This window comes from Saccopteryx leptura, chromosome 11 (genome assembly GCF_036850995.1).
Source record: "Saccopteryx leptura isolate mSacLep1 chromosome 11, mSacLep1_pri_phased_curated, whole genome shotgun sequence".
NCBI classification, from domain to species: Eukaryota; Metazoa; Chordata; class Mammalia; order Chiroptera; family Emballonuridae; genus Saccopteryx; species Saccopteryx leptura.
In genome coordinates, this window is record NC_089513.1 from 64567261 (window position 1) to 64590353 (window position 23093).

Consider the following 23093-nt stretch of genomic DNA (forward strand, 5'->3'; position numbering starts at 1 on the left):
CACTTCAACTGTTATCCCATCGTGGCCCCGCTTTCTCGAATTTGGGAAATTCTAATATTGGGAAATTCTTCCTTGAATCTTGTGCTTGTTAGGATTCTTGACTCTGGTGCTCTCGCAGCATGACCTATGCACACAGGCATCCCCACACACGTACGTACCAGAAGCAACACTTACTCTCACAGGCATACAGCCTGTCCCAGCCTATAGCATTGCTGTAGTCCCTGCAGAAAACAGATGGCACACTCAGAGTGGCTCGTGTGAGCGAAGTTTAAAGAAAGGGCTTCACAAAGAGATGGACAAGATGTGGGGACACAGACAAAGGGTACAGTGCCCTCGAGCAGGCACGCTGAGTGCTGTTATGGCCTCAAAGCCTCTTTCGGGCATCTTGAGGCACAGGCTGTGTGGACAGGGCTGCCCAGTGGGCGCTAGCTGTAGTGACGAGCGAGGAAGCGCTGGCCTCACCCCTCCTGCCCCTCACTTCCACCTGCCCCCACGCCTGTGCTGGAGGGAATGCAATGCAAAGAGGGGCAGTCTAGCCACCTCCAATGTCCAGCCTATTCCACTTAAGAAGTAGACCTTCTGCTTGAGACTCATTAAGTGAGTGGGTCTATACTCTTGGTTTGAAAATGCTCAGGCTTAGCCTGCAGCCCAAGTCTGTGGCCCTGTGTGGGCTCTGCGGGAAAGTGAAGAGAAGCTCCCCGGTATGTAGAAACACAAACAACCCTTCCCCCAGCCCATCTTACCCTCACTGCGCCCTCCCAGTGCCCTGCCATCGGCAGACCTTCTTCTCTGCGTGCACCCAGGTAGTCCCAGCACAGGCAGTTTCTGTGTCTGTGCCCACCGAGCCCACGGAGGGCTTCAGAGCTCTGCTCCTCCGCAGGTTATCTGCCAGGTTTCCCTGGCCCAGGCCAGTGATGTTGACAAGGCAGTGGCTGCTGCAAAAGATGCCTTTGAGAATGGACAATGGGGAAAGATCAGCGCACGGGACCGGGGCCAGCTCCTGTACAGGTGAGAGAGCCACACACCTACCCATCAGCCACCACCACCATCAGCTCGAGTTAAGGATGGATGCTCAGGTCCTGTCAAGGGGAGTGGGGGTCCTAGACAGGTCACGGAAGCCTGAAGCTCATAAAAGGCTGCTGCTTAAAGGAAGTGACTTGAGAGGCAAGAGGGAGGTTAAAAGTAGCGTTTGGGGAAAGGCGCCCCAGGTAGAAGAGACTGTGAACAAAGATGAGGAGGTGCAGAAGTGAGGAAGTGCCTCAGATGGGAGCCACAGACTGGCAAAGCTAACAGCCGGTCTGGGCAGAGCGGACAGACAGGGTGCTCACCTGGACGGGCCCAGGCTGCAGGCGGGATGGGGCTCCTGTGCACAGGTGCTGGCGAAGGCAGGGATGCGGCTTAGCCTCACATTTTCCATTTTCCTTTTTTGTTTGTTTGTTTTTTAAGTCAGGGTGTAAATGGCTCCCTCTCCTTAGTTGCAATCAGAAGTCTTGGGGAAGGAATTGGAGATGCTCTGGCTTGTGACCACAAGGTTGAAGTGAGGGTCAGAAGAGAGGAACTGCCCCCTTAGAACTAGGTGGTCCCAGTGCAGTGGAGAAGTCACCCCCACAGAACTGGGGTGATGTTTCCAACAGAAAGGAGGATGCTGGACAGATGAACTGAGCGGTATCCAAAATCCTGATGAGCTTGTTTTAGGAAGCTGGCTTTGGTGCTGCAGGTCTGGGGAAGCCCAGGCATGGAGACTGATGATGATGCAGTCCGAGCGTGCTTGCCATTGGCCAGGAGAGGCCCCACACTGGCCGTGCAGTCAGAAGGTCTCTTGTTTCTACTCCAGAGGTCAGGAATGCCACGGCAGCCCCCGCAACAGGAGAGCAGAGAGAGGGGTCTGCCTGGTTTACAAAATGGAACAGAGATGGTGGGGTCTGGGAGAGGCGAGGGCTATGGAGGTTGGGCACACCAGAGTGCCTTAACCTTAGTTTCAAGACCTCTTGAAAAACCCCTAAGTTTTAGAAAGCACTTGACCAGTGACCTAGAGTCCCTGAGATCAGTCAGAGCTATGAAGCGTGAATGCCGAGGCTGGTGGTGGCCAGTCACTGGGCCTGGAATAGGGACCTTGTGGCAGATGGCACCGGCCCAGAAGAAAGTGTCCTTCCCTCAAGGTGCTCTTCCACCACTTGGTGGCCCATGCAGTAACCTCAAAGCTAGTGAGGAGGTGGTGCCACGCACAGCCGAAGTGGAGACTCCAACTGAGTAGACAGACATCTCAAGGTCGTTGAACTCCTAGTGGCTTGAACCCTCCCCCGTGCAGCCTGCAAGTCACCAGGGAGGTGGTGTGCCCATTTGTGCCCATGGCTGCCCTGGGATTTCCCAGAGAAATGGTTACAGAGCAACTTGGGTTCAACGAGGGAGGTAGGACCCCCATGGGTATTATGGGATATAGAATGTATTGTAGGAATAAAACAAAATGCAGTTGTGGGAGAAACTTGGAAGAAGATCCAGGTGGGAGGGTTAGAAAAAGTCACTAGCCAGCTGCCCAAAATCCCAAGGAGACAAGATAGAACCTCCCTGGGAATCTGGGAAGTCGGCCATACCTAGCTTTCAGAGTGGGACCACAAAGCTCTAACGGAGATGTCTGTGTTCAGGTTCACCTCCAAGGGTCTGGTGGTGGCTATAGAATTCATATAACCTAGGAATTTGGGAAAGGTTTTAAGGCATCACAAAAAAGAGGTATAATTTGGAATGATCATAATATGAAGGCAACTGGAAATGCGGTACTGGCATTCTTGATAATGAGTTATTTTATAAATAAGAGAAACAAAACAAAATATTCCTTCTGCTTATTAGTAGTGTGATGTTGGCCTTCCCAATTAACTGCACCAGAACCTGTTTTTTTTCAAAGTTTTTCTTTTATGGTGTTAGTTGTTAAGTTACTTTTATCTATTTTCCTGCGGGTGTGCTGCATGTCCTCAGGTAGACTTCAAGTTTATCGAGGTCATAGAATTTCAGAGAATCACAATCTTAGAATCGATCTAGTGCAAGACTCTCTTTTTACAGGTAAGTTGAGCCTTAAATAAATTACAATTTTATAAAAAATTACACACCAGCTGATACTGGTTTAGAAGCCAAGTGTCTTGATGGTCAGGTTCATGTTTGATCCTTTGTGTAACATATTTTTTTGTGTGTGTGTGACAGAGACAGATAGACAGAGAGAGGGACAGATAGGGGCAGACAGACAGGAACTGAGAGAGATGAGAAGCATCAATTCTTTGTTGTACCGCCTTAGTTGTTTACTGATTGCTTTCTCTTATGTGCCTTGACTGGGGCTGGGGGTACAGCAGAGTGAGTGACCCCTTGCTCACACCAGTGATCTTGGGCTTAAGTCAGTGACCTTGGGCTTCAAGCCAGTGGCCTTTGGGCTCAAACCAGTAGCCCCACGCTCAGGCTGGTGAGCCTGTGCTCAAGCCAGATGAGCCTGCACTCAAACTGGTGACCTCAGGGTTTTGAACCTGGGTACTCTGTGTCCCAGTTCAACATTCTATCCACTGCGCCACTACCTCGTCAGACTGTGTAATGTATTATATATATACATACACATACATTTGATATAACATATGTGTAACTGTCTCAACCATATAATGTGTAATGAGATGCTAAATATTCATTATTACTCATTGATCACTAGATGGTTGTAACAAATATAAACTTCATAATATCATATTAATCTCCTGGAAAACTACTATCTGTAGTTCAAAAGTGTTGCCTACCTTACCTCTGAGAAAAACTACCAGTATTGGACAACTAATATCTTTTTGGTTTGTTAATGACTCATGTACAGTGAACACAACTGGTCTCAAGTGACGTTCTTCATGGCAGTAGAAAAGTGCCAACCAGTGTGCTCAGGTCACGGTTCCTTTAGTAAGTGTGCCCTGGGTATCGGATTTATGAAATGTCATGGTTTAGGAGTGCAGGGGTTAGAGGGAGCTGGGACTGATCAATGAGAAAATAATGACCACAAGAGGCAGCAATTCACAATAGGCTTTATTGGGCTGTCAGTGGGATAGTCCCCAAAGCAGGAAACCCTCCACCTAGAATGGGAGGGGGCAAGGGAATTCCTGAGGGTCCACAGGGACTGGAGAAGGAGCTGTCAGGTCCAGATGATGTCACTCAGCATCAAGAAGGGGGTCTCTGGGCAGGAGGGCTCTGGAGGTAGGGGCTATAGCTGCACAGCCCATCTCAGCAGTGCTAACAGCTGTCAGCGAGGTTCTGTGAGGATGCAAAGTAGAATGGCTATAAATGGCTGAAAGTGGCTGGTTTGGACTATTTTGAAAAATAATTAGATATGTAAGAGTTGGCACCAGTGGGCTTTCGGGCTAGTGAGTCCCAACCTGCAGTGAGAATATGAACAAGCCGGGGGCTATCTTTGACTCATTTGTCATACAGATTTATACGTTTGGCTCATCTGTCCTTGATATCTACAATATGGTGTTTTCAGTATTTGGTCCATAATTTTTCTCAAGAAGTAATTTACCCAGAAAGTGTCCTGGGCACTATTTCTAAGGCAACAGCGTGACTCTGCCACTAATTTGTTGTCCTCATTCAGCCCATAGTTTTACTCACCAATCTTGCATAGCATGCTGCCCACATGCCCAGTGACTAGATGCTGTCCCTGCCCTCAGGGGAGAGGCAGCAGTCCTGACATGCTCATCTGAGTGACTAGCAGGGGCCATCGGGAGAGGGCTGAAGGAAGGCAGGGATGCTAGCACAATGGTGCAAGGAGATGGGATTGCACTGGGGTGGGTGGGATTAGGGTCACCTTCCCACAGGGTCTGAAATGGGTGCAGAAGGTGGTGGCGGACACCGGAGGAAAGAAGCGCAGTCTGGGCCCAGGGCATGCAATGTGGTCCCCAAAGGTCCCAGGCAAGAGGCTGGACTCACCTGAACACCCGAAGGAGGCCTGTGTGCAGAGGCAGGAGGAGGAAGGCAAGGGTACCACAGCCCCAGGAGGAAGTAGGTGGGTCCCTGGGGCTGGCTGGTCAGACACAGCGTTGGGGCCGCATCCTGAGCGTTGTGAACTGAAGGTGCAGGCAGGAGGACGAGAGCAGACCTGGGTGTTGGGGCCTCGCCAGTGGCCACAGGCAGAAAGGAGCAGAGTGGGAATAGGGCAGCAGGCTGATCCCGTACTCATCTCTGGGCTAGAGCTTCCCCATGTGCAAGATTGAGGGCTGCTCTAGATAGGTGGTCGCCAGCTTTCCCCGTCCACCCTGCCCCTGGACGCGTACGACGCTTATATCAGGAAGGGGCCACCATTCTAACTCCTAGGCTGCGCACAAGAGCACACCCGCCAGAATCAGGGAAGAACAACTGGACATTCGCGTGCTCGGACTCCGGGGGGGTTTTATAGCCACGCTTCCCCTCGCCTCTCCCCCACGCTCCCCCTCGCCTCTCCCCCACGCTCCCCCTCGTCTCCCCCCCACGCTCCCCCTCGCCTCCCCCCCCCACGCTCCCCCTCGCCTCCCCCCCACGCTCCCCCTCGCCTCCCCCCCCCACGCTCCCCCTCGTCTCCCCCCCACGCTCCCCCTCGCCTCCCCCCCCCACGCTCCCCCTCGCCTCCCCCCCACGCTCCCCCTCGCCTCCCCCCCACGCTCCCCCTCGCCTCCCCCCCACGCTCCCCCTCGCCTCCCCCCCACGCTCCCCCTCGCCTCCCCCCCACGCTTCCCCTCGCCTCTCCCCCACGCTTCCCCTCGTCTCTCCCCCACGCTTCCCCTTGTCTCTCCCCCATCATCCCTCTCTCCGCATCCAGAGATGCCAGCCTCAGGAGGAGACTCCACTGGCTTGGCTGGTGCTGGAAGCCAGGCTGGCTCCCCCTGGAGGCTATCCAGAGGGAGAGGAGGGGTCTCCTGGGATGACGACCTCCTCGTTGGAGGCAGGCAGGCTGGCTCCCCCTGGAGGGGGGTCTCCTGGGGTGATGACCTCCTCGTTGGAGGCAGGCAGGCTGGCTTCTCCTGGAGGCTATCCAGAGGAAGAGGAGGGGTCTCCTGGGATGACGACCTCCTCGTTGGAGGCAGGCAGGCTGGCTTCTCCTGGAGGCTATCCAGAGGAAGAGGAGGGGTCTCCTGGGATGATGACCTCCTCGCTGGAGGCAGGCAGACTGGCTTCCCCTGGAGGGGGGTCTCCTGGGATGACGACCTCCTCGTTGGAGGCAGGAAGCCTCCTCCGCAGGATCATGTGTGAGGATTATTATAAAATGGTCAATCTATCCATATTTCAGGAAGGAAAAAGGGAGGAAGGAATGAAGGGTGGGACCTAGGGCATCATTCTCACACTCATCCAGTGAAGTACATGTCACTTCTCTATCTCACAGAAGGGGAGACTGAGGGCAGCACCTCTGAGCGTGCAGGGCACAGCGCCTGCCTCCTGGAAGGGGGCCCTGGAGAAGCCGACCAGGTTGGGCCGGGCCTGAGCCCTCTCCCTCCCCCCCACTCCTGCCTTGCCCAGGTTGGCAGATCTCATGGAGCAGCATCAGGAAGAGCTGGCCACCATTGAGGCTCTGGACGCAGGTGCTGTCTACACACTGGCCCTGAAGACCCACGTGGGCATGTCCATCCAGACCTTCCGCTACTTTGCTGGCTGGTGTGACAAGATCCAGGTGGGGCCCAGCTCCTGCCCCTGTATGAGTGCTCACTCAGTCAGGCCCGGGAGGAATTCCGAGGGCAGTGCAGGACTCCGGGTGCTGGCTGGTGTGACAAGATCCAGGTGGGGCCCAGCTCCTGCCCCTGTATGAGTGCTCCCTCAGTCAGGCCCGGGAGGAATTCCGAGGGCAGCGCAGGACGTTGGGTTCTGGCTGGTGTGACAAGATCCAGGTGGGGCCCAGGCTCCTGCCCCTGTATGAGTGCTCCCTCAGTCAGGCCGGGAGGAATTCCGAGGGCAGCGCAGGACTCCGGGTGCTGGCTGGTGTGACAAGATCCAGGTGGGGCCCAGCTCCTGCCCCTGTATGAGTGCTCCCTCAGTCAGGCCCGGGAGGAATTCCGAGGGCAGCGCAGGACGTTGGGTTCTGGCTGGTGTGACAAGATCCAGGTGGGGCCCAGGCTCCTGCCCCTGTATGAGTGCTCCCTCAGTCAGGCCGGGAGCAATTCCGAGGGCAGCGCAGGACTCCGGGTGCTGGCTGGCACGCCTGGAGGCCTGCAGTGTCTCTGTCAGTTCTGGGTTTCATGCCTTCTCCTCTCTCCACGGGGCTGAGCAGTGTGGGCAGTGACGGAGCTAGGCTGCCACCGCTCAGCACCGAGAAAACACCATTTATTAGCTCCAGTTTCTACAGGTGGGAGGAAGTCCGGGTGGGCTCAGCTGGGTTCTATGCCAGGGTCTCACAAGCTCGATGTCAAGGTGCGACCAGGCTGGGCTTTATCCTGAAGCTCTAGGGGAAAACCTGCTTCTGGTATTGATGAGTTCAGTTCCTGTGCTGGCAGGACTGAGGGACGAGTTCAGTTCCTGTGCTGGCAGGACTGAGGGACTGAGGGATGAGTTCAGTTCCTGTGGTGGCGGGACTGAGGGTGAGTTCAGTCCCTGTGCTGATGGGACTGAGGGACTGAGGGACGAGTTCAGTCCCTGTGCTGATGGGACTGAGGGATGAGTTCAGTCCCTGTGCTGGCGGGACTGAGGGACGAGTTCAGTCCCTGTGCTGATGGGACTGAGGGACGAGTTCAGTCCCTGTGCTGATGGGACTGAGGGACGAGTTCAGTCCCTGTGCTGATGGGACTGAGGGACGAGTTCAGTCCCTGTGCTGATGGGACTGAGGGACTGAGGGACGAGTTCAGTTCCTGTGCTAATGGGACTGAGGGACTGAGGGACGAGTTCAGTTCCTGTGCTGGCGGGACTGAGGGACTGAGGGACGAGTTCAGTCCCTGTGCTGGCGGGACTGAGGGACTGAGGGACGAGTTCAGTCCCTGTGCTGATGGGACTGAGGGACGAGTTCAGTCCCTGTGCTGGCGGGACTGAGGGACGAGTTCAGTCCCTGTGCTGATGGGACTGAGGGACGGGTTCAGTCCCTGTGCTGATGGGACTGAGGGACGAGTTCAGTCCCTGTGCTGATGGGACTGAGGGACGAGTTCAGTCCCTGTGCTGATGGGACTGAGGGACGAGTTCAGTCCCTGTGCTGATGGGACTGAGGGACGAGTTCAGTCCCTGTGCTGGCAGGACTGAGGGACGAGTTCAGTCCCTGTGCTGGCGGGACTGAGGGACGAGTTCAGTCCCTGTGCTGATGGGACTGAGGGACGAGTTCAGTCCCTGTGCTGGCGGGACTGAGGGACTGAGGGACGAGTTCAGTCCCTGTGCTGGCGGGACTGAGGGACGAGTTCAGTCCCTGTGCTGATGGGACTGAGGGACTGAGGGACGAGTTCAGTCCCTGTGCTGATGGGACTGAGGGACGAGTTCAGTCCCTGTGCTGGCGGGACTGAGGGACTGAGGGACGAGTTCAGTCCCTGTGCTGGCGGGACTGAGGGCCTGGGAGCCCGCTGACTGCTTGCAAGACTGCTCTCAGCTCCTGCAGACCGTGCTCTGGTCCTTCCCCTGGCCCTTTATTCCCCCATCTCTTTGACTCTCTTCTGCCACTAATTAGAGAACACTGCTCTTATGAGGGAGGGCCCTTGGAGTTATGCTAGGCCCACCTGCATCGTCTTCCATCCCAAGGTCAACAGTTCCGCGCTGCACCATTGCTGGAGGAGTAGCTAGCGGTGTCCCGGGTTGCGGGGACCAAGTGGGCCATCATCAGAGGTTTGCCCAGGGAGACCCGTGGCCGTGGAGCTCACAGTGTCTCTGTTAGGTCTAGGCTTCCTGTCTTCACTGTGGGGCTGAGGAGTTCAGGCAATGAGGGAGGGGGGCTGCCCTCCCCACTCCCATCTGAATCCAGATGTCCCCATTATATATAAGCTGGGAGATTGATGTCTCCTACCCAACTGGGTAGTGAGGGCACCAGGACACACTTCCCTGGGCCCCAGGGGCACGCTAGCTGCCCAGAGAAAGGGGTGAGGAACTGGAGCTCCCTCCCTCTGACACCCCCATGTTCCTTCCAGGGCTCCACCATCCCCATCAACCACGCCAGACCCAACCGAAACCTGACCTTGACCAGGAAGGAGCCGATCGGGTGAGTCTCAGCGCAGGATGGAGAGGCCACACGCCAGGGGCTTCCCACACAGCACGCTGCGTGGGGCCCTGATACCGCCTTCTGTTTCTGTGTTTATCCAACAGCTATTTATTTGCCAACTGCCATGTACCAGGCATTTCAGGGGAGGGGGATATAGCAATGTTCAAAACTGATGAAAATGCCTACTCTTGGGATAAAAACAGCTCTCACTTGCACAGTACCTGTTCTGTGACAGGTACTGTTTTAACAACTTTGTAAATATAATTTTTTTTTTAATTTTTCTAACTGCCTGAAAACAAGCAATTTCCCCTGGTTTTTTTTTTGTTTGTTTTTTGTTTTGTTTTTTTTTTGTATTTTTCTGAAGCTGGAAACAGGAGAGACAGTCAGACAGACTCCCGCATGCGCCCGACCGGGATCCACCTGGCACACCCACAAGGGGCGACGCTCTGCTCACCAGGGGGCGATGCTCTGCCCCTCCGGGGCGTCACTTTGCCGCGACCAGAGCCACTCTAGCGCCTGGGGCAGAGGCCAAGGAGCCATCCCCAGCGCCCGGGCCATCTTTGCTCCAATGGAGCCTTGGCTGCGGGAGGGGAAGAGAGAGACAGAGAGGAAGGGGGGGGGTGTGGAGAAGCAAATGGGCACTTCTCCTATGTACCCTGGCCAGGAATCGAACCCAGGTCCCCCGCACGCCAGGCCGACGCTCTACCGCTGAGCCAACCGGCCAGGGCCTGTAAATATAATTTTATGTAATGCTCACAACTAACCCTGCATCAGTCAGGGTCATGGTGGGAAACAGAGAGTATACCCTAAAAATTTGTCTGAAGAGATAATAGAGGTGCATAAAAATGAGGGACTCCTCCACAGCCCCCAAGGAACAGAAGAACTGGTGGAGAAAAAGGCAGAGCGGAGACAGGTGCTCAGTAGGAGAAAGAGAAGTGTCCAGTCGGCACAGACAAGACGAGGGACAGGGTCAGCGATTTCAACGCGACAGTGAGAGGCCCTGTCCCACCACCAGCCGGCCCAAAGGCCAGGGAGAACGGACTGTGAATGCAGGAGGGCCTCTCCTTGAGCCCGCGGGGAGGGCTGAGATTGGCGGGAGGTGATGTGGGATCCAGGGCAGGGGTTTTCTGAGCAGCTTCAGCTGTGGGGAGAAGAAGAGTATTACCTCTACGGTGCTGAGAAAGAGGGAAGTCTGGCTCCTTCTGAGGCTTAGAAAAGGTTAGGAAATGAAGGAGCCCACCTCGCTGCTTCTCTCAGCATCCTTCCATGGCTCCCAGTGACCTAAAGGAAAAGCAGACTCCTGGCCCTGGCTGCCTGCCTGCTGGGGGCCTGGTGCCCGCGACCCCCTCCCATCACTGTGCTCTGCCACGGAGGCCTCCTTGTGAACCCTGAGCCCTCTGTGCACCTGCTGCCTTCTGTGTATTTGCACCGACCCTCCCCCAGCCTCCGGCCCCTGGTCATGTAGGTATCATTTGTGTGGTGACCTTTTTGCCAAGACCAGTGCCCCAAGTTAGCTTACTCTGTAGTCTGCAATCTCATTTTGTTCTCTGCACGACACACGTCATCCAGACTGATGCCGCTGCACTCCCAGGACACACACAGAGCCTTCTAAAAGTGTCTGCAGGCAGAGGAGGGGGTGGCTCCAACCAAAGTGCATCCACCAGCTCTCCTGGCCAGTGTCCCAGTGACCCTAGGAGTGCGGCCACAGCTGTGGCATCCCTCCATCAACTGTATGTACACAACCTCCCGAGGGCCAGTGGGCTCTCCTTAGTGTCACCTTCCAGCACCCAGGCACATTGGACAGACCCCTGGGACGAGCAGGAGGCACCCCACAGCAGCGCTCAGGGAAGGAGAGTGCAGCAGGGCAGTGGCCGGGGGTGCAGGCCTCCGTGTAGGGGAACCAGAGCCATGAGATGTCCCGTTATGAAAAGCCACCAGGTGCAGATGAGGCACAGTGGCTAACGGAAGGGTGTTCTCGTGGCAGTTTGGCCACGGTTGTATTCATCTTGCCCTTGTGTCCTATGTCCCTTTGACCCCATGCCAGGACCTGCTCTGCAGACTCCCACTCCGAGGAGCTGCAGCCTGTCCCCTATATTAACAAGTACAGAGGTTTGCTCGAGCCACCATGACGAAGAACTGGGAGGCTCAAACAACACATACATACCATCTTAGCATTTTGGGGGGTGGGCGTCCCAGATCAAGGCATCTTTGTCAGGGTTGGTTTTTCCCATGGCCAGAAGAAAGAATCTGCTCCAGGCTTGTCCCCTGGCATCTGCTGACTCCCCGGCAGTCTTGGTGCTGCCTGAGTCTGTCTTCATGTTCACAGGGAGCGAGTTCTCCCTGTGCGTGTGTCTGGTCACATGGTGTGCTCTTCATAAGGACAGCACTCATACTGGGTCAGGCATCCACCTTTCTTCAATAAGATCTGATCTTAACTAATGACAGCTGCCATGACCTTATTTTCAAATGAGCTCACATTCTGAGGTCCTGGAAGGAGGACTTCAACATACGAATTTTGGAGGGTACAATTCAGCTCACGTCAGTGGGACTTATTTCTCCGACATCTTTTCCTTTTTGGAGACCCCACCACCCAGCCCTCTCTATCCCTGGTGACCTCACCACTTCCCTGGAAACCCTCGCTTTGATGATCTCTCCACCTGTCTTTCTTTAGGTTTGCTGGGTGCACATGATGTGGGAAGATGGCTTTCCTCCGTGTGCCTCGTCACTCCCAGGAGGGTGTGGGCTCCTCATCCATCATCTGTGCTGCTCTGCCCCCGCCTTGCTCCCACTGTGCCCGCCCCCACTACCTGGGGTCAGCTAGGCAGTGGGCTTTGGGGGAGCATTCCCTGATGATGAAAACACAATTGCATAATCAGTGTGGGGGTTTTGCGTGCACTAGCTCCCACAGGGGAAAGAAACGGGCAGGGCCACATGCTGGCTGGGACCACAGGTGTCATCAACAGGTCCCTCAGCACTGTGGGGTGGCCTCCCCTTCACAGAGACACAGCTCGGCCAGAGGCTTTCTCCTTGGCTGAGAGTGGGGCAGCACCAGGTGCCAAAGCTTATTAGATAAGGCCTCCAGGACGCCTCTGGGTTTCTCTCCTGCATGGGAGAGCCCTCTCCCATATCCTCCTGGCCTATTTGTGTGACCCTAGATCCTGTCCCGCATCCCCTGCCCCCAGCCTGTCCTGTCACTCTGGACCCTCTCCTAGGCCCTGCTAACTGCCAGGCTCTTACCCGTGCCTGCCTGCTGTCACCTCCCCCATGGCTGTGCCTCACCAAACTGCATTTCTAGACTGGTCTCGGAGCTCCCGGCAGAAACCGTGCAGTGTCCCACGCCATCGTGCCCCGGGAAGAGGGGCTCTTGCCGGACTGAATACATTCCCCATCAGGGCCTGGAAGGGCACATGGGAGCTGGCTGTGGTGCCGGAGCAGGAAGCCCACCTTTGGACTGGACCGCAGGCCCGGGAGAGCGGAAGAAGCGGGCAGGTCCACTGTGGGACCTGGGCTGAGTGGAGATGAGGGCCTTCTTCTCTTGTGTGGCAGGGTCTGCGGCATTATCATCCCCTGGAACTACCCCCTGATGATGTTGTCCTGGAAGACAGCCGCCTGCCTGGCCGCTGGGAACACGGTGGTGATCAAGCCTGCCCTGGTGGGTGTGCACAGGGCCTGTGGGGTGTGCGGAGGTGGCGGGGAAGCACCCTATCGAGGAGAAGCCTGGTCCTGTTTCTCCTGAAGGGAGGAAGGGTGCTGTTGTTGAGAGCCAGCCTGTGTGGGCCCCGCCCACCGTGGACAGAGGCAGCGCACAGGCGGGCCAGTGCCAGCCCTAGGCAGACTGTGTTCCTTCAGCCGTGGTGGCTGCAGCGGGATAGCTGTGCTGTGCATGCAGCTGCGGAGAGCAGTTAGAGCCAGGACTCTTGATTCAAGGGCGCAGTAACCCTGTGTGGTGTCCCTGGCCAGGCTCTGTGTTCCCAGACAGCTAGCAGTCGTCTATTAGGAAAGCTGGTGCCGGGGTCTCCTATTTGGCTTCAGACACCAAAGTCCTGGACGGAAGTGGGGTGAACAATAGGATTTGTGCGTTTGCCACCCCAGCCCCTTATAAAGGGGACACAGAGGTGGGGCATCAGGGGCTGCTCATGCAGTTCAGGAGGGTCTGAGCAAGGTCCCCACAGGTGAAGACACCCCCTCCTCCACGGCTACAGCATCTTCATTGGTGCATTGACAATAACAGCCCACCATGCCTGCATCCTGGGGACGTGAGATGCTCCAGCAGGTGGCTCTCAACAGCGCCCCCCAGAGGTCTCCCACCCCCCAGCTTCTCTGGGGCAGTTTGGCCCCTATGGTATTAACGTAATAAAAACATGATAGCTGGCATTTATGGTATTATACTGCTTAGAGTTAGGCACACCTTGAGCATTTTAACAAATTAAAAGTAATTTTTATATAGTTGCTTATTTAAGTATCACAACAACCCCCTGAGATGACCCTTAACCTCCCCTTTTCATTGGGAAGTTAGTTGTCCCTGGAAGACACACCCCAGGCCATTGCCCTTAAAAAAGTTTTCAGTTAGCAATAATCACGCCTCGGATAAACCTCATAGGCTACCATATCGCCACTGTGCAAAGCTGGCCATCGCCCTGAGGAGCACAAGACCCTATTCCCAGGGCCCACACCCTGCAAATTTGGCCCCTCAGCCCCTAAGCCTGATGGTGGGTGGGGCACATCACCTTGACAAGGAACGTTACCTGGGCCCGCAATTTATTCCCTGCTCTTCCAGAAGAGGGTCGTTGCTGGCTGGTGAAGGGCGGGGCACTGCCTCTAGCCATGGAGTATCATAAGAATCACAGCCGGACCCCAGAGACCCAGGCCTTCCCTGGGCTGAGGGCTGCCAGAGCCCAGCAGTGGGCAGCTAAGGCGTCACCACAGCCAGAGAAGGAGGCTGGCTTTCCTGATGGGCAGGGAATAGGTACACAGCCTTCTGAGTATAATGCCCTGCTGGGCAGTCCTCAGACTCTGTACCCCCCAAGGGCTCAGGGTATCAGTGACTCGTGTAGGGAGGAGCCCAGGACTGGCTGGGGCCTGAGGTCTGGAGCCCTGCCAGGACAAGGTGCTAGAAAGGTACTCCAGGTTGGCGGGCCCTGTTCCTGGCTCCCAGCCAGAGCTGGGGGGAAAGCTGGCTGGGTTGGTGGTACCAGCTATAACGAGGCATGAACACGGCTTTCCCCAGGGCTCTTCCTGCCACAGCTGCCCCTCCCTGTTTGCTAGCTAGGCTCTTGGGAGAGGATGGCGTAACCCCGTTTCCCGACCTCTCCTGACCCAGTCTTTCCCCTGCCTCCTTAGGTGACCCCACTCACAGCCCTGAAGTTTGCAGAGCTGACCTTGAAGGCTGGCATTCCCAAGGGAGTGATCAATATCATCCCAGGGTCTGGTAAGGGCAGTACATGGGGACATTGGAATCTGGGGGAGCCAGGGCTCCGGGCAGCTGGAGATACACTTGGTCAGAACAGGGCCAGCTACCTGATGTGCCCTGGCAGGCGAGCAACTCAGTGGAGAGCCAGTGGAGTGGGGAGAGGTGACCCTGAAGCCTCATTGAAAAGAAGATCTGGCCCTAGCCGGTTGGCTCAGCGGTAGAGTGTCGGCCTAGCGTGCGGAGGACCCGGGTTCGATTCCGGCCATGGCACACAGGAGAAGCGCCCATTTGCTTCTCCACCCCTCCGCCGCGCTTTCCTCTCTGTCTCTCTCTTCCCCTTCCGCAGCCAAGGCTCCATTGGAGCAAAGATGGCCCGGGCGCTGGGGATGGCTCTGTGGCCTCTGCCCCAGGCGCTAGAGTGGCTCTGGTCGCAACATGGCGACGCCCAGGATGGGCAGAGCATCACCCCCTGGTGGGCAGAGCGTCGCCCGTGGTGGGCGTGCCGGGTGGATCCCGGTCGGGCACATGCGGGAGTCTGTCTGACTGTCTCTCCCCGTTTCCAGCTTCAGAAAAATGAAAAAAAAAAAAAGAAAAGAAGATCTGAGGGGTGACTAAGAATTAGCCACATTGGGGGGCAGGGTCTATGTAGAGATTGGGGTGAAGTGGGGAGGCCATGGGGCTTTAAGGACAAGTGAGGTTCCAAGCATTCCAAACCGGCGAGGCAGCAGACGCCCGGCTCAGCACTCCTGGGCCCCCCATACCCGGGCCCCGTACACCCAGTCTCTCCATGCCTGATGCTCTCTTGGCCAGGCTGTGTCCCCAAAGAAGGCCTCTTGAGTCTGTGATGCTCTGGCACCTGCGCCCCGCAGCCAGGCCAGGCAATCCTCGGCTCTCTGCTGGAGACCAGGGAAGGGCAGGGAGTCTGGGTGCCTGCGCCCTCGGTGTCTGCCTTGTTAGGGTGACAGCCACGTGAGGCGTTGGTCTGGGCCGCCATCACAAAGTACCACCCAGCTGGGGCTTCCACAACAGACATGTGTGTGTACCGTTCTGGAGGCTGTGAGTCCAAGGTCAAAGTGTGAGGAGGGCTGCTGCCTCCCGAGGCTCCTCTCCGGGCTCTCAGACGCCTTCTCTGCCTGCGTCCTCACGGGGCCGTTCCTGCGTGTCTTATCTAGTCCTCTCTTCTTGTAAAGACTCCCGTCAGGTAGGATTAAGGAGAATAACCCTAGTTGGATCGGTTATCGACCTCATTTTACCTTAGTTACCTCTTTAAAAATCCAGCCTCCAAATACGGACAGTCATGTCTGAGGTACTCGGGGTCAGGGCTTCAACACATGTGTCTGATGGTGGGCAAAGGTGTAACGGCCACCATAGCGAGAAGGCATCTCCAGACAGAAAGATGACGCAGGCCACTCCATAGAACACAGCAGAACTGTTACAGGGTGATTTGCTTATTGGGGAGACTGGGTCAGAGCAGAGGAGACGGCCCAGCAGCTCTGCACAGATTAGTCTCCACTAACAGGCCTCTGTTACTGTACCTTTTCTGTAGTGTAACTAGGGTACTGAAGACCGACAGGATGAAGGGGCAAAGAATGCAGCAGGGCCGGGGGCCATACCTCCTGCTGGTCTTGTGATAGATGATTGTGTATAATAGATAAATAGTTTGATATTTGTCCTGGTTGTCATGCCATTCTGGCTGTTACCAACAAAAATATTTATGGCTACATTTTAAGGAACACAGATAATCATCTTCTAGAAACTTATGATAGACTTACTAAGGACAGTGAGGTTGGTCAAAGGTCACAGTATGGAACTTAAAAATGAAATGATATCCAGCACACAGAGATGGAGTTGGTTTTATTCGCCTCTACATCTACATAATATGGATGTTGAAGGGATACAATTATGCCTTTAAAAAGTGACAGCAGGCCCTGGCCGGTTGGCTGAGTGGTAGAGCGTTGGCCTGGCGTGCGGAAATCCTGGGTTCAATTCCCGGCCAGGGCACACAGGAGAGGCGCCCATCTGCTTCTCCACCCCTCCCCCCCTCCTTTCTCTCTGTCTCTCTCTTTCCCTCCCACAGCCAAGGCTCCATTGGAGCAAGGATGGCCCGGGCGCTGGGGATGGCTCTGTGGCCTCTGCCTCAGGCACTAGAATGGCTCTGGTTGCAACAGAGCGATGCCCCAGATGGGCAGAGCATCGCCCCCTGGTGGGCGTGCCGGGTGGATCCCGGTCGGGCGCATGTGGGAGTCTGTCTGACTGCCTCCCTGTTTCCAGCTTCAGAAAAATACAGGAAAAAAAAAAAAGTGACAGTACCGCCTGACCAGGCGGTGGCTCAGTGAATAGAGAGTGTTGGACTGGGATGCCGAGGACCCAGGTTTGAAACTACAAGGTTGCCAGCTTGAGCGTGGGCTCATCTGGTTTGAGCAAGGCTCACCAGCTAGAGCCCAAGGTTGCTGGTTTGAGCAAGGGGTTACTCGGTCTGCTGTAGCCCCCCTTCCCCCCTCCCCAGTCGAGGCACATAGGAGAAAGCAATCAATGAACAACTAAGGAGCCGCAACAAAGAACTGATGCTTCTCATCTCTCTCCCTCCTCTTTGTTTGTCCCTATCTGTCCCTCTCTCTCTGTCACAAACCAGGAATTGTAAAATTCTGTGAATGATTTGGCCAATGATTGGTGAATTATACTGTTCCTGAAGAGGAAATAAAATAATTGGGCTTTTTCTCTAAAAACAAACAAACAAACAAACAAAAACGTGACAGCACCAAGCACACAAACCGCAGCCCAGACCTCTGGCCTCTGGGTGGATGAGTGAGGGATAACGGGGCTCATGTCTCCCCACTCCAGCACCTCAGAGGCCTCCCTGACTCCCCTCCTTCCATCCGTCCGCAGGCTCGCTGACTGGCCAGAAGCTCTCAGACCATCCCGATGTGCGGAAGGTCGGGTTCACAGGCTCCACAGAGGTGGGGAAGCAGATCATGAAGAGGTAGGTGGTGGGGTGTGTCCGAAGCCCACTGACCTTCAGGATTTCTAAGAGTACATGACCACCCATTTCTGTCTCTGCTCTAATGGTTTCATGTGTGGGGAGTCCAGCCACATCATGACAATTCTACAGGGAAAAAAAAAAAGCAGCTTTTTCTTGTATTAAAACAATGTCTCCCTGTCGTAGCTCCTAATGCAGGGCAGTGTTTTCTCTCCCTGGGACAATTCCGAAGTCCCTGACCCCACAATTCCACAGGCCCTGCTGTGCCCCATGAGGTGGAGTTCATGCCCCTCAGCCCTCTGTGAGCCAGCCTGGGCCGTGCCCTCCTTCTCAAAAGGGCACCGTGCTTGTGCAAATTACCATGCTTGTGCAAATTGCAATAACCTTATGTAACACCCACTTTGGGGTCAGAAGCCATGGCCAAGGTGACTGGTGAATCACGTCTGTAGCGTCAGTAGAGGCTGGTGATGCCGCAGCTTTTGAGTACACCAGGGGGCACTGCTCCGGTTCACTTTGAGTGCGATGGGGCGAGCCTTGGCTTTGAAGAGAAGGAGGTTGGAGAAAGCGAGGGACTGACGGTGGACAGACAGATGAATGACAAAGCTGGGGAGGTAACTGCAAGTAGTTGAAGCAACTTATTAAAGTCTTCTGGTTCAAAAGCTGGCCATTCTCTCCTGTGGTGTGTAGGTGAGAGTCACATCTGAACGTGTGTGTGCAAAATCCGGAGGGGGGGACTCAGGAAATATCCCCTCAGAGAACTCCAGGGGAGAAGGGTTTGGGTGGTCAGCATCCTGTGGCTCTGCGGCTGCCGTCTTTCTGGGATCCTCTCCAAGGCCCCGTGGCTGGTGCCTGAAACGAGAGTACTCCTCCTGTAGTCAGTCCTGAGCAAGGAGCATCCTGCCCTGGCTCATGCCTCTGGCCCAGTCCACCGAGTATCCCTTTGAAGATAGTATTATCAGTAAGTCCGCTGATGCAATATGCATTAGACCCCCAGCCACTCTGTTTGCACCCATCACTAAAAATCTGAGGTGCGACACCCCTACAGTCCCACAACTGCCCCAGCGGGGAAATAGTTCCGTTTTATTTATTATCACTTTGACATTTATTGAACACCAGTTGCATGACCAGACAAATGCCTGCCCACTCCGATGGGGCTTAAGCTCCGGTGAATGGGGTCAGCAAACGCACTGTGGTGCACAAGAGCTCGGGTTTTGTATGGGGTCAAGGCAGGCGCACCCTAACAAGGCGGCTTTGAAATAGAGGCCTGAAGGAAGTGAGGAATGAGCTTCAGAGACATCTGACGAGAGAGTGACCGGGAGGGGGGCAGTGAGAGCAAGGCCCCGAGGAGGGCGTGGCTCTGGGTGTTGGAGGAAGAGGAGGCACAGGGGAAGCCAGTGAGTGAGGGGCGAGGAGGAGGAGATGACCTGTGGGACTGGTCCCGCATGAGGCTCCGCATGGCCCTCTGCTTGCTCTTTTAAGTAAAGCATGTTGTGGAGCTTCCCTTGGCTCCTCCCCCCAACGCCCCTGAAGGCCCATCTATCATGGACCCAACGCCACCAACACTGTATCTTTCAGCTGTGCCATGAGTAACTTGAAGAAGGTGTCCCTGGAGCTAGGCGGGAAGTCCCCGCTTATCATCTTCGCTGACTGTGACCTCGGCAAGGCTGTGCAGATGGTGAGAGCTATTCTGCAGGGTGAGGGGCAAGTGGGAGCCAGCGTGGGGAGGGTCTCTCTGATGTAGAGTCAAACTCGCACATTTAACCTAGACTGTACCATCACCGCACGCACAGACTGTGGCAGGAGGGGGCCTTTGGGATGAGGGATGACATGTGCCCTCCAAAACCAATTTCCCAAGAAGTTTCCTAACTGTAAGGATAACCAGCGTCAGCTTCCTGGACTAGGAAATGTGCTGAAATCAGTGTGCGACCTTTCCTAGTCAAGGAAAGCAAAGCAGAACATCCCCACCCCCAGCCTCTGGCTATGTCTACACTGGCCTCACTGTGCCGCTGACTCGCTGGGCAGTCTTAGGCAAGTTACTTAACCTTTCCGGGACTCCATGGTCTCACCGGTATGGTGGGGAGAATAATGGACCTACCTCCCATAGTTCAGTGGCCCCCAATCCCCGGGCTGCGGACCGGTACCGGTCTTTGGGCCATTTGGTACCGGTCCGCAGAGAAAGAATAAATAACTTACATTATTTCCGTTTTATTTATATTTAAGTCTGAACGATGTTTTATTTTTAAAAAATGACCAGATTCCCCCTGTTACCTCCGTCTAAGACTACTCACTCTTGACGCTTGTCTCGGTCACATGATACATGTATCCGTCCCACCCTAAAGGCCGGTTCATGAAAATATTTTCTGACATTAAACCGGTCCGTGGCCCAAAAAAGGTTGGGAACCACTGTCATAGTTGTTACAAGGATTAAACAAGCTCTTACGTCTGAAGGACTTAGAATGGTGGCTGCACATAACAGATGCTGTGTTTCAGTTCTTACATTAGTACGGTCATTGTATGCCTCACTCCCTCGCTGAACAGTAAGGCCCTGTTTAGCCAGGTGCCCAAATGTCCTGCTGTGCCTGGAAGGACACAAATATGATAGGGAGTCCAGCCTCACTAGATGGAGAAGCCGAGGGAGGCCAGTCAACCCAGGGATCTTGGCGCTGCTGCTGAGGCCCAAGCTGCTGGGCCAGAAGCCCAGGCCATGCCTCTCTGGACAGTAGAGCCCCAGCGTTCAGGAGACCGGAGCAGCCAGACTCTCACTCCTTCCCTGGTCCTTCACATGATGCTCCCCAGATTCAAAAAGCAGGCCCCCTTGGGCCTGTGTGCACATTTATTCTGGACTCCTGCCAGGAGTTGGCCTTGAGCCTGGGCTGGCAACCTATTCCTTCCAAGACGGGCCGGCTGCCCACCTTTGCCCACCCTCTGTCTCTTGTTGCATGCTAACAGCCTCCCCAGACTCCATTCCAAGGGTGTGTGCTCTGATTCCTTGTGAGTCAGCCCAGGAAGCCAAGCCGGCACGCGGGTCTGCAGGCACACTGCACTTCACCCCTCTTCTCCTCCACTGTGCAGCACAGATGCAGGCTTGGCCCCAGTGGAGTGCATGTGCACAGCGCTGGCCAGAGCTGGCCACAGTAGGAGGCCAGGACATGTTTATTCCTCCCCTTTTATTTTCTTTCTTTTTTTTTTTTTTTTTTTTTTTGTATTTTTCTGAAGTTGGAAACAGAGAGGCAGTCAGACAGACTCCTGCATGCGCCCGACCAGGATCCACCCGGCATGCCCACCAGGGGGCGATGCTCTGCCCATCTGGGGCATTGCTCTGTTGCAACCAGAGCCATTCTAGCGCCTGAGGCAGAGGCCACAGAGCCATCCCCAGCGCCCGGGCCATCTTTGCTCCAATGGAGCCTTGGCTGCGGGAGGGGAAGAGAGAGATAGAGAGGAAGGAGAGGGGGAGGGATGGAGAAGCAGATGGGCGCCTCTCCTGTGTGCCCTGGCCGGAAATCGAACCCGGGACTCCTGCACATCAGGCCGACTGAGTGAACCGGCCAGGGCCTCCTCCCCTTATCTTTATGAAGGGGATACCAGGGCCCAATGGGAGTGAGGAGCTGGCACCCCTGGGAGCAGCTGTAATACAGCATTCTTGTCCATTTGCCAAAGGGGATGAGCTCCGTCTTTTTCAACAAAGGCGAGAACTGCATTGCAGCTGGCCGGCTCTTCGTAGAGGACTCGATACATGACCAGTTCGTGCAGAAGGTGGTAAGTAAGTTCTGCCACAGGGTCTCAGAGGTGCTGGGGCACAAGAACAGTTACCCAGGCTGCAGGAGGCTTGAACCAAGTGGAGATAAGCACCATTCACCTGGGGCAAGGAACCCTCAGGGGGAGCTGGACTTTATTATTTAAGCAAGAAGTAGAAACCCAGCAGCTAAAATGAACATAACCAGAAAGAGTCTATCTTATATTAGATCCCTAGCCGTGGAGTCTGAACCAGAAATTCATGTGGCTTACCAAAGGTGAGCTCTCAGATTCATGCAGGGTCCAGGAGAGAACAAGACTGTAGACCTGGTCTCAGGTAACTTCCAGCCTTGGCCTGACACTCAGACAGGAGCTTTGAAGCACAAATGACACTGCCCGGGCATGCCCCTGAAGTCAAGGAGCCAGGCTTTTGTCTCCTGCCAAAAATTGTTGACTGTGGCCTGTCTACCAGCTGGTGGAGGGCAGCTCCTGTCAGCTCCCAGGACCTGGCAGCAGCCACCTCTCACAGCCACTGCAAAGCAGGTGCCCACAGGTAGAGGGATTGGGGTAGGGTGCTGACAGCACTTCTACATTCGTACAGCCCATCCAGAAAGGGAAATCCCTCTTTCCACACCAATTCTGTTGGAAAAGGCTACGGGGAAGGATGTGGGTTGGTGTGACCAGGTCTCTGGTCCACCCCCGATCCATTCAAGCCTACAAGGTTTGGGGGACTCTGGTTAGCTCAGCTCCAGCCAAGAGCCCCTTCCAGCCTCGTGTCATGGAGTGCAGAATCTAAGCCAAATGGACATGCAAGGGGATGCTGGAGGCACAACGCCACGGGCAGGTTTGAGCAAACTGTACTGAGAAAGCCAGGGAGAATGATAGAGTAGGTCTGGGTTCAGGATGGGATGGCGTTAGGGAGGGGCTCCTGGAGAAGACCTTGAATAATGGAGAGAAGTAGGAGAGGCAGTGAAGAAAGGAACAGATTTTCTAAAAGGGGGTGAAACACCTTTTGCTACATAACAAACTGCTTCCAAAGCTAGTGGCCTGAGACAACTGCTCTCGCAGCCCAGAGTCCTGTGGGCTGGCACTGTGGACACCAGCTCAGGTGCTCCTGAGCTTGCTCACACATCTTCAGTGAGTCACCAGGTCAGCTGGGGCACTTGGTGGCTATGTGGAATGGCTTGTCTTTGTCCCCACGAGCCTTCATTGTAAAGTTTGTGCCCAGGCACATGCATGGCCCATGGCAGGACATCCAAGAGTGAAAGTGGAAGTCCAGCTTCCTCTTGGAGTCCACTGAGGTCCGCTGGGGGGAGGGCAGGGGGAGGGCCCAAGTACAGGGAGTGACCTGCACATGCAGGAGACTCAGGAAGGTCGCTCTGGGAGTCCTGGGGAGACGGGGGGGCAGTCAGGTGGTCATGGGGAGACGGGGAGCAGTCAGGTGGTCGTACAGGAGCACCGTGGGGGCTTAGAACAGGTGTGGGGACTCTTCAGGACAGTCAGAGGAGCTAAGGGGACCTGGTGGGAGGGTGGGGGTGGGGTGGGGGCTTGAGTGTGTTTTGCATCTTACTAGGCCTGGCTGGGGATGTGGAGCCTGCACAGGAGTGAAGAGGCCCTGGCCACAGAGGAGAAGGCCAGTTCAGGCCTGACCTCGAGGAGGCTACAGTGAGGGCAGGAGAGGACCTCGTTTGGTCCTAGGAAGCCAAGGAAGGAGCTGGGGAGGAAGTTGACCAAGGTGGCAGGGGCTGGCTGAGGCCACAGGGAGAGCTTTTGGGAGAAGGGGGCCTTCGAGTTGGGTTCTGCAGCGGGCAGAGGTGGAGGCAAGGGTGGGTGAGTCA

General features: G+C 55.4%; 1 protein-coding gene and 1 pseudogene across 1 annotated transcript in view; one reads left to right on the forward strand and one right to left on the reverse strand.

Moving 5' to 3' along the window:
- The window catches only part of ALDH1L1 (aldehyde dehydrogenase 1 family member L1), an 87173-nt gene that overhangs the window by 57673 nt on the left and 6407 nt on the right, over nucleotides 1-23093 (forward strand). The window contains exons 12-19 of the mRNA XM_066353561.1: nucleotides 881-1008; nucleotides 6496-6646; nucleotides 9066-9136; nucleotides 12683-12788; nucleotides 14477-14564; nucleotides 17433-17526; nucleotides 19099-19198; nucleotides 21181-21279. Of these exons, the coding sequence (XP_066209658.1) occupies nucleotides 881-1008; nucleotides 6496-6646; nucleotides 9066-9136; nucleotides 12683-12788; nucleotides 14477-14564; nucleotides 17433-17526; nucleotides 19099-19198; nucleotides 21181-21279 (837 nt within the window). The remainder of the gene's footprint in view (nucleotides 1-880; nucleotides 1009-6495; nucleotides 6647-9065; nucleotides 9137-12682; nucleotides 12789-14476; nucleotides 14565-17432; nucleotides 17527-19098; nucleotides 19199-21180; nucleotides 21280-23093) is intronic.
- On the reverse strand, nucleotides 13636-13763 carry LOC136383605 (U4 spliceosomal RNA; annotated as a pseudogene).